The sequence below is a fragment of the Sinocyclocheilus grahami genome, unplaced genomic scaffold, assembly GCF_001515645.1.
Source record: "Sinocyclocheilus grahami isolate Dianchi unplaced genomic scaffold, SAMN03320097.WGS_v1.1 scaffold361.1, whole genome shotgun sequence".
Lineage (NCBI taxonomy): Eukaryota > Metazoa > Chordata > Actinopteri > Cypriniformes > Cyprinidae > Sinocyclocheilus > Sinocyclocheilus grahami.
Window position 1 is genome coordinate 423,665 of NW_015505540.1, and position 17,465 is coordinate 441,129.

At 36.7% G+C, this 17,465-nt stretch overlaps 3 protein-coding genes across 5 annotated transcripts; 1 reads left to right on the forward strand and 2 right to left on the reverse strand.

The window, feature by feature from the left end:
- The first annotated feature begins 754 nt into the window (after positions 1-754).
- On the forward strand, positions 755-2,960 carry ormdl2 (ORMDL sphingolipid biosynthesis regulator 2). 2 transcript variants are annotated; one of them, XM_016229939.1, is made up of 4 exons: positions 755-809; positions 1,229-1,403; positions 1,987-2,138; positions 2,395-2,960. In XM_016229939.1, exons 2-4 carry the CDS (start codon positions 1,230-1,232, stop codon positions 2,528-2,530), a joined length of 462 nt encoding a protein of 153 aa, XP_016085425.1. In that variant the 5' UTR covers positions 755-809; position 1,229; the 3' UTR covers positions 2,531-2,960. The 2 variants fall into 2 exon arrangements, with proteins under 2 accessions (XP_016085425.1, XP_016085424.1); XM_016229938.1 differs by lacking the exon at positions 755-809 and adding an exon at positions 895-1,049.
- Positions 2,961-6,079: 3,119 nt separating this feature from the next.
- On the reverse strand, positions 6,080-10,640 carry LOC107549035 (nuclear envelope integral membrane protein 1-like). Of its 2 annotated transcripts, none has more exons than XM_016229942.1 (9): positions 10,441-10,640; positions 9,825-9,946; positions 9,516-9,735; positions 9,301-9,373; positions 8,955-9,048; positions 8,691-8,805; positions 7,915-8,140; positions 7,035-7,202; positions 6,080-6,762 (listed from the first exon to the last, which is right to left on the reverse strand). In XM_016229942.1, the coding sequence occupies exons 1-9, from the start codon at positions 10,544-10,546 to the stop codon at positions 6,549-6,551; spliced, it is 1,338 nt and encodes a 445-aa protein (XP_016085428.1). In that variant the 5' UTR covers positions 10,547-10,640; the 3' UTR covers positions 6,080-6,548. The 2 variants fall into 2 exon arrangements, with proteins under 2 accessions (XP_016085428.1, XP_016085427.1); XM_016229941.1 differs by having other exon boundaries at positions 9,825-9,949.
- Positions 10,641-11,781: 1,141 nt separating this feature from the next.
- LOC107549036 (uncharacterized protein C1orf115-like) lies at positions 11,782-16,322 on the reverse strand. Its single transcript, XM_016229943.1, has 2 exons — positions 15,907-16,322; positions 11,782-12,756 (listed from the first exon to the last, which is right to left on the reverse strand). The coding sequence occupies exons 1-2, from the start codon at positions 16,150-16,152 to the stop codon at positions 12,619-12,621; spliced, it is 384 nt and encodes a 127-aa protein (XP_016085429.1). The 5' UTR covers positions 16,153-16,322; the 3' UTR covers positions 11,782-12,618.
- Between the last annotated feature and the right edge of the window lie 1,143 nt (positions 16,323-17,465).

Here is a 17,465-nt window from a genome sequence, read left to right on the forward strand (position 1 = left end):
CTGCTTTTACAAAGTCAGTGAGCTGCCTACCTAGACAGCATTTTTATCCGCATGAGTTGAACAAGCACATTCCAATTCTGGATGACGCGCCAATGCTTCCCAAAACTTCTGTCTAGGTAGGCAGCTCACTAGGTTTTGAAACACAGCAATACTGTTGCACACTACGTAAATAAACGGGATGTTATCTTATCGAGGTGTGCGACATCTATACTCAGGATTTCAATTCGTTTCTAAAGTTCTTTCAACAAACTAGCAGGAAGGGACCTAAATGTGTATTGTGGACATTTAACAGGAAAAAAAAACAATACCTTTAGAATACAGTTATCCTCGGATCCATATGCTCTCACACTACTCGCTTCATTCAAAACAAAAACAAGCTTGCACTTCCGGGTGAGATTGAACTGCATCCGGAATCATCATAGGCGCTTTAAACAATATTATTTAAATTAATTGTAGAATAATTGAAAATAAAATGATAAATTAGCCTACATATTCCCTACAAGCTGGCTGAGACATATCTAAACAAATTCCTACACAAAATACCCTGATGATATAATCTGAAATAAAAAATACTTACTAAAATACTGAAATAAAAAATTAAAAAATTAATGAAACAAAGTAAAACACATTTTAAATCCTCGATGTGGTAATGGTCAGATGGAGGAGAGAATCTATGGCTGTGTTTCAAACCCTCTGCGCTGCATACGCACGTGCCGCACACACACGCGCTTAGAATGCTGTCTACGTAGGCAGGTCGCTAGGTTTGCAGACACAGCCGCAGAGTCTCTATTTCCTGGTTACTTCGCAAGGTGGGTGGCTGTCATATGACAACATTAGCTCTTTATTTACACCAGTTTAATGTACTTTAACGTTGAGCTGTTTTTATTGCTTGCTTCATTTGTGCTTCATGACTCTTCTTCATGGCGCTTTTTGCCATCTTTTATCAGCGACGACTGAACTACTGTTGAATCCACTAGCCGGATAGCTAACAGTGTTCGGATGATAAATTTGCATGAATGGTGTACATACTACGCATTAGACTCCGCAAAGTACATATTAGTCTCGGTCGCTTGTAAACAAGTTATCGTCGCAGACGTTAACGTTATGTAATTGTGATAACGAATGTCTCATTGTACAGAGCATGGTCTCTGTTAAAGGGCATCCTTGTATGTTTTTAATGGCTTTGGGTGTTTGCATGAAGCATATCACGGGTGTTGTTTTCGTGCAGGATGAATGTGGGCGTTGCTCACAGCGAGGTGAACCCAAACACGCGGGTGATGAATAGCAGGGGGATCTGGCTGGCCTACCTGCTGCTCACCACTGCCCTGCATGTGGTCTTACTCAGCATCCCTTTTCTCAGTGTGCCTGTGGTGTGGACTCTCACCAATATAATTCACAACCTGGTCAGTCCATGCAAGAAATCTTTAAAGGAATAGTTCACCCAAAAATTAAAATTTTCTGAAAATGTACTCATCCCCAGGCCATCCAAGATGTAGATGAGCTTGGTTCTTCATCTGAACAGATTTGGGAAAATGTAGCAATATATCAGTTGCTCAGTTGTTCTGATGGGTGCCGTCAGAATGAGAGTGCAAACAGATGATTAAAAACATCACAATAATCCACAAGTGATCCACACAACTCCAGTCCTTCAATTAGTTAAACTCATGTACATCTTGGATGGCCTTGGGGTGATTAAATAATAAATAAATTGCTTCAAGTATTCCATTAAAATGTTTTTTTAAAGGAATGATAGTTGACCCAAAAAGAACAATTCTGTTATCATTTACTCAATCCCATTGTGAATCCTTCACAGAACACTAAAGCAATAATAAAAGAATCAGCTAAATGACACTTTAGTCATTAGTAACATTAACAAAGCCACATCAAGCATCAGTAATTGTGATATTGTGTCTGTATATAATAAACATGTACAAGTTGTTTTCTTCGTTCAGTGGTCAAGTGTTAACTCACTTTTCTGCCATCTAGGCCATGTATCTCTTTTTACATACCGTCAAAGGCACGCCGTTTGAGACACCGGACCAAGGCAAGGCACGATTGCTTACTCACTGGGAGCAGATGGACTACGGCGTCCAGTTTACAGCGTCAAGAAAGTTCCTCACCATCTCACCTATTGTACTGTGAGTCATATTCATATTTCTCTAGTAACTGACAGAAATAGGACCATATGCGATTAATATAAACTGCTTTCTTACGTCATCATATAATCAGTAATTACCTATTTTTTAATTATAATTCTGTATCAGCTTTTATTATTTCATTTATATTCTTTATTACATTTTATTCTATTTTATGATTATACATTTTTTATTGTTTATTCTCAATTATATATAATCTTTTACAGTATAATCATAAATGCTGTTATTTTTTTCGTAGGTACATCTTGGCCAGCTTCTACACCAAATATGATACTACTCATTTCCTAGTAAACACAGGCTCACTACTAAGTGTTCTGCTTCCCAAGTTGCCTCAGTTTCATGGAGTTCGTCTGTTTGGTATAAATAAATACTGATATGACACTTTAGCCCACTTGTGGATGGGATGTAGCATCATGGAGATAAAATGAGATGACTGAAATTCCTTTATTCTCCACATGATGCTTCCTTGGTCCAAAGCCGTAAGGCCTTAAGGAACCAAAACTGCACTGGACTGAAGTACACTATTTAAAAAAAGCTGAGCCTTCCATGCTCAGCTTTATTCAGTCCATGGCGTTTCTTTTTTTAAATCCTGTCTTACATCTCCATCACAATTTCTAGATTGATCACATTCAAGGATGTTTTTGACTGCATTGCACCAGACAATGTGCCAAATTATCACCTGCTGATATAAATTTTTATTAAGGTTCACTTTGGATAAACCTATTTGCCACAACAAGCTCTGTCACTGTGGGGTCAAAGCATGATAGCGCTGAATTACAATATTCAGACAGTTTTTGTCAGTGTTCTAGTTAGTGCTGGACAGAAGTACACTATTTAAAAAAAGCTGAGCATTCCATGCTCAGCTTTATTCAGTCCATGGCGTTTCTTTTTTTAAATCCTGTCTTACATCTCCATCACAATTTCTAGATTGATCACATTCAAGGATGTTTTTGACTGCATTGCACCAGACAATGTGCCAAATTATCACCTGCTGATATAAATTTTTTATTAAGTTTCACTTTGGATAAACCTATTTGCCACAACAAGCTCTGTCACTGTGGGGTCAAAGCATGATAGCGCTGAATTACAATATTCAGACAGTTTTTGTCAGTGTTCTAGTTAGTATATATACAACATGGACAACTGCAGTAAATAAGTTATGTTGAATTATTAGAAAAACTGATTTTGATTTGAATTTGAATTGTCTTATTGCATTTTTCATTTCATTTGCTCCATAAATGCAAAACAGTGATCTGTGACAATGTATGAATGTGATATGATAAACAAGCTTAAAGTGCTCTCTTAAAGGGATAGTTCACCCAAAAGTGAAAATTTGATGTTTATCTGCTTAAAATTTTCATTTTGGGTGAACTATCCCTTTAATATTCATTGCTTACGTTTTTCATCATATCATGAAACATTCCAATTTGAGGCAATTGCCTTGGTGCGCATACATTATAATTATAGATTTTCAAAATGTACAAGTCTGTATGGATCATGTTTGTTCACAATATAAAAATATAAAAAGTGAAACAAAAGTGGGTAACAAAAGTTTGAGACCACATTGAAAATGAAGTATTCAAAATCTAATCAGTAATCTGAAAGTTTCAGAATGTTTAAAAATAAAACATTAGAATGTTAAATGAAAAAGAAATAGTATATTCTGCACTTTTTACGTTTTCCATGTTCCTTTTTTATGTTAAACGTACGTGATGAGATGGTTTTTGGGTCGTTCTCAAGTAACGCTGGAGATCACGATTATCAGGTTTTACACAAACTTGTGGAGTTCATGCAGTACATTTAGGCAAAAAGAAGACACACCACATAATCTGGCTTTCTGAAATTTATGATGATATTTAGAGTCATCGTTTCGTTAACATTTGTGATGACATATTTTTTTACTTTTGGACCCAATGTCACAATAAGGAAATGACACAATATGACATTTCAGTATGAAATTTCCAGTCAGGTATGTTCTTTTTTTTTCAGCCCAGTTGTGTGGTGTTGCACTGGTATAATTGAAATGGCTCTTGCACAAGATAACTTATCAGTCATAAAGTCATTTGGACTATAATGCAAAGTCTCAGAGCACCTAATGTGATGATATGATATGCAAATCGCTGCATACATCGATCTATATCAAAGAAATGACATTTACAGTCGCACGTGTGGCAGTATATGACCCTCATTGCTTAGCCACCGGTGTTTAGTCAATATGATAAACATAATTATAATGAACACAACATTAAAGTCTGATGCTCAGAGAGAGTGGCATGAAGTTGCATCATATTAAGAGGAAGCATGTAAATCATCTGAAGCAATCATAATACTACAGGATCAATCTAACCACATGCAGATGAAGGGTTAACGTGGGAATCCTCGCCTCTTACCTGTTGGATAACAACAAACCACACAGGTGAACAAGGAAGAGGTGTAAGCATGAGCCACGAGGAAGCTAAACAAACACACGCACACAGACACAGACTCGGCCGTGTGTCAGTCCGATGAATATGGACACGCATTTGGATAAGTTGTGAAGGTGTACCGGGGGAAATCCGTGAGTTTTACATGTTGCACACCTACACGCGGACGGGGCAAGCCCAGCGACAGCGATAAGCCGATAGCTGGACGGGAATCCCCACCTACAGGCTCAGGTGTCTCCCAACTGCATTTCAGGGAAGAGGGGAATAGTGTCCTCGGCCCACCTGTGCCACCGATTTGCCTAGCATATGTAACACACGCTGTTTATTTACCACGGAAGTACATGCAAATAGTATTGTGGCTCAGTGCGCTAGAATACTGAGGAATCCTGTGCAAGTGACACACGGGGAGCACCGCTGATGTCACCGCTGGAGTGCAAACAGCATTTGCATGAGCTGCAGAGGAAGAACGGCGACCAGGAAGGCTGTGATATCTGTTCTTGCCCGCAACTTTAGATTCAGCCTTTCTAAGCCGATCGGATCCAAAACCAAAAGCTGAGGCGGGATTCCTGAGAGGTGCGTGCGTGACAGAACAAACAATCCTTCTGCTGTTTTCTCGCAATTCTGCTTTCTTCGTGTTCCTGTTCCAAAACCTGCTACAAAGAAAGGCTTGCACTGATCGATGAAGGTCAGCCAAACCACAGCATTTGTATAAAGAAAACCAAAAGCTGATCAGCCGTGCAACTGGTTAAAGAGGGACTGCGTCTTATTCTGCTGACGGCTGCGGAACGACTTTATATTTTTACAGGTTCATTTACTGGAGAGGTGAAGAGGGAATGTAGAAGTGAGTCAGCGATAATAAAAACAAGACCGAAGAAAAGTGAAAATTTTAGGGGAACCTTATTTTTAAAAAGATGATCTCGTTTCTTATTGCAGAGGAAACACGTGCAATAGACGGTTTACGAAGCCCCTAAATACGGGAGAAAAATATTCCAATGATTTTGCGTCTTACATTCAGCTTTACTATTGTGGTTTTCATTTGCAAAGCAAAGAAATACGTGTGGACGCAAAAGCATGTTCACTTCAACGATGCTCTATGAATTGTTACATTTGTGGAGAAAAGGAAAGGTGAAAATATTGTGGGCCACATCTATAGATGATAAAATGTATAAGTAATGTTAAAAGTTTTTTGTCCTTAGAGAAAGGTTGCAAATAAAGCAGTACTAGAAGCTCCTGATGCATTTTGGCACATTATCCAACAACAAGGACAACTATCCCAATGCAAAATCTCCTCTTTCTAAGAAAAAAAAAGGTGAATGGAAATACCCACTATCAACCTTAGTCTTGATGAACAGCTCTATGTTGACATGTAAAGCCCCTATTGGTTTATGCTGCCACCAAGTGGTCACTACAAAGATGTATTTAACACTGAATTTGGAGAGATTTTACCATTTTAAGTTTACAAACTAATGTTAATACATTAAGACACACTGTATTGTATTACTCTGATTTTATTACTCATTCATAAAAACAATCCTTTGACCATAAACAGACTTACAGCTCCAGTCAATGGCCACAAAAAGCTGTATGACATGTGCCTCTTCTGATCAACAGCTTTAGTAGTATAAACGTAAAAACAACACATAAAATACAGTCCATGTAACAATACAGCATTCACAGTTCCCTTCTCACACAGGAAGTCTCTGCACAAATTCAAAGACAAGTAAAATATGAATAAATTAAAACATTTTTTAAAGAAAAATAAATCAATCAAACAACTGTTTTCCTTTCTCACGAACCATGAAAACAACAGGGCATTTTCACATTAATAGTCCATTACGAATGCATCAGAGTCTGAAGTCATGAGTGAAAAAACCTCCAACAGGTACCTACAGAAGAACAGTAAATGCTACACTTGAACAGATCTCAGATCTGCTTAAAAAATTAAATACTTTCCAATGCAGTTCATCGGTCATTTCCCCCGTGTGTTGTTAAGTCGAAGAGATGCCACATCTGGCTTCACATCATCATCCGTCTCCCACCCGTCCTCCTCCTCTTCCTGATTTTCCTCATCAGTGGAGAACAGCTCATCCTCAAAGAACGATCCACCCAGCCCATACTCCTGTGTGTGAACTGACACCTCATTGGACAGCAGATGTGGAAAACCCTCTATGAAGTCTGCAAACCTGAGTGCAAGACAGAGTACGGTTTTACACAACATTAAATAAAAATTACATTAACATTAAAAATTCCTTTACAGTCTTTCTGTATATTTGTTTTTGTATCCGTATTCATCTTATTGAGCATGATTCTTCAACATTCTGAAGCATTGATCATTCAATAAAATCTGCAATATTTTTAAATACTGACATATGAAATAATAGTCAGAAAAAACATTTTTCATTAAGGAACATTATTTTATTAACACTTTATTTGCTTTTAAAATATCCTCTCATACCTCTTAGGGGACTGGAGCCTGGAGACGGTCTTCCAGGTGTTGAGCTCAGGACTGCTGCAGTATTTCCTAAGCTCCTCCAGAGCTTTCTGTGTCTCCACTTCCGACTGTCTCTGATACTCCTCTTCTGTCAGCAGACGCCGTGGCTCAAGTTTCTTTGGCTTCAGCTTCCTTCAGCGCAATCATTCAGCAAGAAGACAATGACTACATTGTTCAACATGTACAGGTGCATCTCAATAAATTAGAATGTCGTGGAAAAGTTCATTTATTTCAGTAATTCAACTCAAATTGTGAAACTCGTGTATTAAATAAATTCAATGCACACAGACTGAAGTATTGGTGTGCTTGGCCAGCAAACTCACCAGACCTGAACCCCATAGAGAATCTATGGGGTATTGTCCAGAGGAAAATGAGAAACAAGAGACCAAAAAATGCAGATGAGCTGAAGGCCACTGTCAAAGAAACCTGGCCTTCCATACCACCTCAGCAGTGCCACAAACTGATCACCTCCATGCCACGCCGAATTGAGGCAGTAATTAAAGCAAAAGGAGCCCCTACCAAGTATTGAGTACATGTACAGTAAATGAACATACTTTCCAGAAGGCCAACAATTCACTAAAATGGTTTTTTTTATTGGTCTTATGAAGTATTCTAATTTGTTGAAATAGTGAATTGGTGGGTTTTTGTTAAATGTGAGACAAAATCATCACAATTAAAAGAATCAAAGACTTAAACTACTTCAGTCTGTGTGCATTGAATTGATTTAATACACGAGTTTCACAATTTGAGTTGAATTACTGAAATAAATTAACTTTTCCACAACATTCAAATTTATTGAGATGCACCTGTACTCGAACAGCATTTATTATAGTTATATACTCACTGATAAAGCATGAAGACCTTGGTAAAAGGGTACTCCAGGTTCTTGGAGCAGAATGCAGCTATCACGATGGCCAGAGCCACTTGCTGGACCTGAATTCCAGCGTACACCAGCAGAAGGCCGAATATCTGCAGCGTCCAGGACAGGATGTTGATACTTCTCTCATCCACCAGGGGGCCATAGCGGTAACACACTGCGAAACTGATGAACCCGACCACAATGGCATAACCTAAACATATATAAAACTAAGAACAGTCATCCACTAATATACTTTAAAGACTGCATAAATATTAATCAAGAAAATGTTTTTTAAAAGAGAACATGAAATCAAATCATACTGTACAAATTATGTTTCATAATATTTCACTAAATAAAAAACACAATAAATTGTGAATACTTTATTATCTATCATAAAATAATAAAATATACTTTAGCCCAATTTTAACAACTCAGTTAAAAAGTTTCATCCACAGCCATTATGTCTCATTGAATACGGTTTCACACAGAAATGTTGTATTACAGAAATTAAATTAGTTTTATATTGGTATTTATGCTCATTAGAACTATGTAAAAAGTTAATTTTCATATTATTTAAATAATATAAAAAATGTAATATTGCAAAAAATAAATGTGTTTTATATTGGCTTTTATGCACAATAAAAAAAAACTTACTTTTGTTTGTATAAAAAAAAAAAAAGGCTAAATCAAAAATTCTTCTTAAACCCTTTTTACCTTACCCAGGGTTGAATTACATCACAATGTTTTGATGGTTCTCTTACTGATAGCCAGATGCCAGTGATCTTTAAGAATGATTTGGAGATTCCTAAACACCAGCTGGATGATGTAGAGAGAAAAAGACCATCCACCCATCAGCAGCACATAGAATGGGCTTTTCTACAGGCCAAGGAAACAAACATGTTGAAAATAAGACCATTTAATAAGATCTCACAATTAACTGCTACACAAAGCCGAACAAAACCCTGAGGTGCTCAATGGTAGAGAGAAGGATGTTTAAAACACATTAAAGAATGCGAGGAATCTACCTTGGGTAAAAAACGGCTGATGACGAAGATGAGGATGATGAGGGAGGCGATCATTCCAGTGCTCATGCCAGCAGAGTAGTAAAACACTTGACTTCTACAAAACAGAAAAAGCAGGTATGAGCACAGAGAGTTACACACACTATGTCTGTCTAAGAACCCAAATTGTGCCTCCATCCAGGAAATGGAAGAGCACAACTGTCTTAAAATACACATTTTAATTTTAATTTTTGATTAAAGGAACAGTTCACCCAAAATAATCAGTTGTAATCATTTTACTCACAGAGAGTAAGCACATCTTCAGTAAATCAGTAAAAACTATTCCTTTAAGTACATGAACGTCAATTACCTGCTTAGAATGTCTGCAAAACAAAACAGCAACAGTCCAGCCAGAAAAACCAAAAACAGGTAGATGTCAAAATCTAGGAGGAAAAACAACGTAAATCTTCAAATCAATATCACAGTCCTGATCATATCAAAGTATGTAAGACTTTTCAGTATGGCTGGAATGGGTTTTCCCTTCTATTTGGATTTTGTTTTCTTTTAAACATGTTTTCAACTCACGTCGACTAGGTTGTACTGTATAGAGTGTACGGGAATTTGAAGGGTCCACTCTGAAACAGGTCTTGTTGTTAAAGAGACTGACGCTCACGAAGGTCTCATTGGTCTGTTCATGAACGAAGTACTGCACGAGTTTCCAGATGCTGACATGCTCAAGCTCCTGCAGGTCCTGCTCATCATTAACCACCGTCACCTTCAGCTTTGTAGTGCTCCACACTCTCACCTGTCAATCACATAAGGGGAAGGCGCTGTTAATATTGATGCAAAAATTACTGCGCTCATTGACAGGATTCATAGTTAAAAGCCTTTTACCTGTATTCTAGTCCATGTTTCCCTCCATCCTGGTACGATGGAGTTATTGTAGCAAAAATGTTGTGAGGCTTGTACTTTGATTTCTTGTCCATCTTTAACTTCTATAATGGGACGGGTGGCACCTGCTGGAAGATGAAAATGACAGAGTCATACTTTTTGTGAATCACACACACATACACAGACAGACAGACAGACAGACAGACAGACAGACAGACAGACAGACACACACACACATATATATATATATATATATATATATATATATATATGTGTGTGTGTGTGTGTGTGTGTGTGTGTGAGTCTCCCCAAAATTTACAATATGCTATTATGGGGGGGAATTTTTTTTATTTATTTATTTATAATGTATAAAATATGTATGTTTTCCAATCAACAATCTCCTGTGAAGTGATGGTTCTACTACAAAACACCTGGCTGAGACATGAAATATTGATTTTGTTACATATCGTTATTTTTTTTAAAGATCCGTTTTTACAGCTTTAACTAATTACATCAACTACACACAGTACGCTAACAACACTTAGCGTTCTTAATTGTCCTAAATCATTTAAAAGCAATATATATAAACCTAATATATTAAACCATAACCATTGCTTACCTGACGTTTGAGATAAATGAAATGAAAACAACACAGTAGTCAAGATAACTTTCAATCTGACAGTTTCGATTCTAAAGCCACTTTCGGATTTCATTAATCCCGCCATGATGTCTTCTCGCGTTTCTTCGATGGTCGGAGTGACGTTACCAACGAGACTTGAGTGCTGAACAGCGTCACCTGCTGCACTGGAGGAAACAGCGCATCTTTCGACTACATCACACGTCTGTAAGTATCAGAATTAGGATCAATGAGCTTTATTGCCAGGTATGTTTACACATACGAGGAATTTGTTTTCGTGACAGAAGCTTCCACAGTGTAACAGAATGACAGTGACAGAACAAAAAACACAGATAATAAAAAAATAGAACAAGTGAATAAGGAATAAAAATATATAAATTGACAGTTGTATGTGCAGGTATATTACAATAGACAGTTTTTGTATGTACAGGTACTGTATATTATGTGCAAATTTGAGGTGTAGACCGAGTATGTGTGTTAGATAAATAAGTGTATGAGTGAATAAATAGTGTGTGTTCCACAGTTATTGTTAAGTGTTCATGAGATGGATTGCCTGAGGGAAGAAACTGTTCCTGTGTCTGGTCATTCTGGTGCTCAGTGCTCTGTAGCGTCGACCAGATGGCAACAGTTCAAAGAGGGAGTGTGCTGAATGTGTGGGGTCCAGAGTAATTTTGCCAGCCCTTTTGCTCACTCTGGACGAGTACAGTTCTTGGATGGGTGTGGGGTGTTTTTTCAAACCTGCAGTAGAACTCGTTCAGATCGTCTGCCAGGTGTTGATTCTCCACAGTGCTGGGGGATGGTGTCTTGTAATTGGTGATTTCTTTTAGACTTTTCCACACTGATGCCAAGTCACTGGAAGTGAACTGAGTCCTTATTTTTTCAGAATAATTCCTCTTTGCCACTCTGATTTCCTTTTCCAGTGTGTATTTAGCCTGTTTATACAAGACATTATCCCCCTTCCTGTGAGCATCTTCTTTGGCCTGACGGAGCTGTCTGAGTTTTGCAGTGAACCATGGTTTGTCATTGTTGTAAGTTAAATGAATCCTGGTAGGAATGCACATGTCTTCACAGAAACTGATATAAGATGTTACAGCAAAGTCAAAAAGCATGTTGACTTTGCATGTTATCAACAGCAAAGTCAAAAAGGATCTTATAAAATACTGCATTTGTTCTCATTTTTTAAACCATTGTGTCAATATATGTCATATATGTTAACATGTTTTTGATGTGATATATTTATTCAGTCTATACTGATGTACTGTACATTGCATCTTAATATGTTTGGTGAATATGCATAAAAATATAACTTTTAATTTAATAAATACATTGACAAAAACAGTCCCACCCAGAGTTTTTTTTTTAAATCACATGAATCACTTAATTCCTTTTGAACAGGTGTTGCAAGCATGACATATACTCAGCTTCACTAACCCTATTAAACAAGTCATGCCCTGTGCCAGACTGTCTTTTCCTGTTGTGGTTTCTCATAATCCCATCCTTTGTCTTTAAGGCTCTTGGCCTCCTTTGAAAACACTTACTCTTACTTCCCTCTCTAGAACATTCAGCTTTCTCATGTCAAGCAAATCTTTTTTTTTGTCCATGAAATGGATTAAATCAAATCAAACAGTTATTTCAGAGGGCATTTCATTCCATTTACAGACCATAAACATACCTATCTCTTCCAGTTAAGAGTCTAAATCACTTTCACCTTTGTCAACATTACATCTACAGAGCATGAATGCAGGTGACCATCACTTGCAATTTGCTGCTGGAACAATGACAGAGAAACATTCCAGCCTTTGTATAAAATAATTACAGAATCAATCATGTCAGTAGCCTATAGTTCTGTAATACAAGAATATTTAATTACTTCAATACAGAAATTCATATATTCTCTTTCAGCCAAAGCAAAATATATACAGATAGATCTCAGAGTAAAAAGAGAAACATGTCTTTCTTGCAGCTGTAAAACTCAAATGCAAGTTAGAAACTCCACTTTAATACAAATCTGAAGAGCAGATATTTACATCAGTTTAACAGTTTACAGCATGACAGGTCGAGCTGCCCAGGGTCAAATCGTCTTGATGTGCAGCATTAAATGATTCATAAAGGTTTAGTGTTTAAGATTTAGTAAATTACAAATGCTGGTCACAGACTGTCTCAACCCCACGCTCCTCCCGGATGGAAATCTGGGACAATTGAGGCAGCAGCGGAAAGAGGGGTGGAATATCCCACAGTGAAGTTCTGCAGACCCAACATCAGACATTTCCAACTGTAGCGAAGAGCCTTTCCTACGTTCTGTAAGACAAACAGAATGTTGAAAAATTTACACACACAAAGCAAATATATAATTTAGCCAACCAATATATTATATATATATATATAATATAATCCAAGATGTAGACGTGTTTCTTTCTTCATCGGAACAGATTTTGAGAAATTTAGCATCACATCACTTGCTCACCAATGAATCCTCTGCAATGAATGGGTGCCATCAGAATGAGGATGAATGAAATCCATCATTTAGGCATTTTAACTTTAACCCATCATTTCTGGACTAAAACGGTCACTTCCTCCAGTGAAAAAGTCCATTCCTTTTTGTTCTCTCAGATCAAAATCCACAAACATATTTGTTTAGAACTCTTGTTTATCCTTGATCCGTGCATATTTCTCTCCTGATTCATATAAGATGACTTGTTCACAAGAGAAAGCAATATCGTGGACTGAGAACTCTCTATTTTAGCCAGAAGCAATGGTTTGAAGTTAAAACACTTAATGATGGATTCGTTTCTTACAAACACACAGCTGTTAATTGTTGGACTGGAGTGGTGTGGATTAGTTGTAGATTATCGTAATGTTTTCAGCAGCTGTTTGAAGTCTCATTCTGACGGCACCCATTCACTGCAGAGGATCCATTGGTGAGCAAGTGATGTGATAATACATTTCTTTAAATCTGTTGCAACGTTTGTTATATGAAAAGATCTGATCCCCTTTTATTTAGTTTTATTCCTATACTCTCCACTCTTACTATTGGATAGCACTGTTGTGTTATGTTCTGGGGGTTTGGGGTGGGAAAAATGTCTTGTTGGTTTGTATTTCCCCTGTTGGTTTGGTGTGGGGGGTTTTTTCATTTCCAATTTTACTTTGTTTATTTAATTGTCTCATTCTTGGGTAATTAATTATTGTAAAAAAATTAAATACAATTATTTGGCTGTAAGAGGACATTTGTTTTTCCACCGTGCTTTGGCATTTGGTAAATCTGAGCAGCAAATCAAAATCATCTGAACAATTGGATTAAAATGCAAAACAGTTCCTTTGAAAATAGCTATTTTGGGGGTGAGGCAACATGGCTTCATTCACAGATCCAGGAGATCCACTTAAAGGAAATACTTAAAGGATTTCCAAGTAGACAATTTAGCTGGATTAACTTTATCATTTTAACCTGTAAACAGCGTGTAGTTTAGTGGCTTTACATTAGTGACTGTCTCTCTGTGTGACAGCAGGTCTGAAACAGGATGCACTGCTTCATCCTGAGGGAGGAAGTTTCTTCTGCATGACAATGGAACACTCCATGCCATTTGAATGACCCTCTCCCTCCCAAAATAACACAAATAACTCTCTGACTACATAGCCCTTGTTGTATTTTAGGTCCACTAGAAAGGTCTGCATATGGCCAAAAACACATGCACTAAATTTACTGAATCTACATTCATTACAAGTGTTTTATGCTTTGCAAACACAAAAAGCTGGTTTTCTGTAATGGTTTAAATTATTTAAAATATATATATGAAAATCTGTTCTATTTATGGTTGTGGCCAGTGAAAATGGAGGAACAAATCTAAAATACTGGATGGTCCAACTGGGCCAGCAACATAAAGTCCTTATTGTTGAGCCCTTTATTTTATATTATTGAGAATGCTGGCCATTAGCACCAAACTTGATCAAGTTACTTGTAAATGTTTTGGAGAAAATAACAATGATTCTACAGATATTAAGTGGATTGTTTGCTAAAGATACTCCATTTACTCTGTCTCATCAGTTTTAATCAGCTAAGTCTGATAAGGAAATAGTCTAAGATGCCACACAGGTTACCTGTTGATCTATGACCCAGTCTAACACTGGGTCAGCAAATTCCCTGAAAAAGACATGTGCTTGTTCTGAAAATAACAATTGATATGGTTATTATATACAAAGGATAAACTGAAGTGGGGACTGTGCATGATTTCATAATCAAAATTTCCTGGTTATTGCAAAAAAAAACATTTTGTTTTTGAAAGCATCTGAAAAACTGAATAACACATGACAGTTTTTTTGTTTGTTTGTATAATGTCACCCTTTCACTCATGACCAGGGCACTACCATTCTGAACTCAGTGGTAGAGTTTGTGACATTTTAAATCAGGAACACATCATTTTGACAAATTTGAAGAATTATCCTATTTCCTCACTAAAGTACCCTCAAATTTGTGCAAATGAAAATCAACATCAACAACTGGAAATAAAATTAATCAGAACAGAATAGTTGATATCTGAGCCACAAAAAAATACAAATTTACCAATACCACTGGAACAGTTATTTGTCACTGCCGGAACGTAAACTACTAGCAAATAATATGCACTAGTAACGAACAAGTAGGCCTGTCTGTATAGTGACAACAGTGAATAAATATGACACGTTACTAGTGAAATTGAAAAAGTCACTGCTAGGTAACATTCTTGTATTTTATTTATAATACCAGTAACATAAGAATACACACTTGTTAGTTTAACAAAGACCTTTACCATACACTCTCATAAAAAAAGGTACAAAAGTTGTTGCTGGGGTGGTACCTTTTCAAAAGGTATACACATACCTAAAGGGTCCATATTGGTACTTTAAATGCATATATTATTAGTACATAAAGTGTACATATTAGTAGCCTACCTAAAAGGTGTACCTTTTAAATACCGCTCAGTGACAGCTTTTGTAAATTTTTTCTGATAGTGTATTTTATTTAGGAGCAGACAAAAAAATAGCTACATTGATCAAAGAATCCTAAAACAAAATGTATCAGTTACAAAAATATTAAGAACAACTGTTTTTGTTTTTCTTAAAATATTAAGAAATGTTTGTTGAGCTCCAATGTATTAGAATGATTTCTGATGTATCATGTGACACTGAAGACTGGAGTAATCATGCAAAAAAAATCAGCTTTGCCATCACAGGAATAAACCACATTTTTAAATTCAAATAGAAAACTGTTCTTGTTAATTGTAATAATATTTCAAAATATTACTGGTTTTACTGTATAAAATAAATGCAGCCTTGGTGAGCAAAAGAGACTTGTTTCAAATACATGAAAAAAAATCTGACCGACCCCAAACTTTTGAAAGCTAGTGTATTAGTTACAAGAAAACAAAAACAGCACTAGTGAAGCTTTTTACACTACAAGTGTAATATTCATCTTACCTTCCTGTATTTTTTATACTTTTCTTTCTTTTTTGCTTTCTTTTCCTCCTTTAGTTTGTGTTGGCTGTCGTCTTCCACTAAAGGCTCGTATGGTGATCTCTCCGGCAGTAAAGTATAGCGCAGATCTCTGGGTCTCTTCTCTACCGGTTGATCGAGGCTCTGCTCCGGTGCGCCGGTGTCGACCTGCCGCCTGTATCTGTCCTCAAAGAGGCCAAGCCGCGGGACACAGAGCGACTTCGGCTTCATGGTCTTCACTATCGTGTTGTTCGTGCACTCTGATCAAACTCTCAGGACTGCATACGCACGTCCTCTTGGAGGAGCTCCGCAGTGTTTGGGTTTGGATGGACTCCAGCTCTGATTGGAGTCCAACATCATCAGGTTCACCCCAGGTAGGCGTCTGAAAGACTAGAGTGCAAGTATATTCAGGGAAGTATTCAAATCCAATTAAATGTCCATTCTATTGAATTCACTGGTGAAATATTTCATAGGCCATCAAACATAATTTTTATGAGTTATGTTATTATTTTGGTCTAAAAACAGTTTTAACCCCGGATTGGTGTAACTTTGCAATTTGCATCAAAATTAATCTTTTAAAAATAAAGATTTGAACAAAAAACAATAAATGGCACCAAAAAAAAAGGGATTGTAAATAGGCCTATATCATATGGACTACAAAATTAGCCTCTCAGTTTGGTGTTAAATGTTGGTTTGTAGTTAATGATCAAGGCTAGCCCATTTCCATTTCTTAAAATAACACATGCTGTTAATTTCATTAAAAGAAATTAAATTAAATTAGTAGAAAAGTATTTATTAAAAGTTAAGGGGACAGGGCACCAAGTACCATATTTGTTGAATGTGCATTTTTTTCAAATGAATTTAATCTATTATATTTTACAATAATAGGCTATACTCCTTTTTCTACAAATAACATAAAATGTTACAGCAATATTTTGGAAACGCTGTCATGAAAGCAAGAAAGAAAAGACCAAAATCCTGAAGCACGTGAGCTAAGCGCTGACCCGCCCCTTTGTGACCACGTGACCATTGACTGACAGGAGCGATCGCTGACGCGAAAGTAGAATGAGCGGACGTGTGGACATATACTCGGCTTGTTCGTAAGTAGGCTATTTCTTAAATAATTGAAATTAAAGGTTTGGGCTTGGCCTTAAATCATTATACGAATAGGTGAATTCAACTTGAACGTTTAAAAGGTATATTTTAATTTTACAGTCGATGATGGCTGGGAGTTATAAACTGTCATTACAGTGACTGTTAAATAAGTGCTTTTTAATTTCGAATACTTCTCAACTTTCGTTTTCAATTGTTTAGTAGTATTTCTAATCTACTGGGTGTTCAGTTTTAAACGTTGTCATAATCTTTGTCCAGACACCCTATCATCAGCATCACTGTGGTAAAAAACGGAATAAAAATAATATATTAAACTTGCTTATATGCATGATATTTGAAGGCAGCAGTTCTTTAATTAGATTACATTATGATGACAACAAGAGTGACAATAAAAATATCAAATTCTTTAACTGGGTGTGTTATTTACAAAC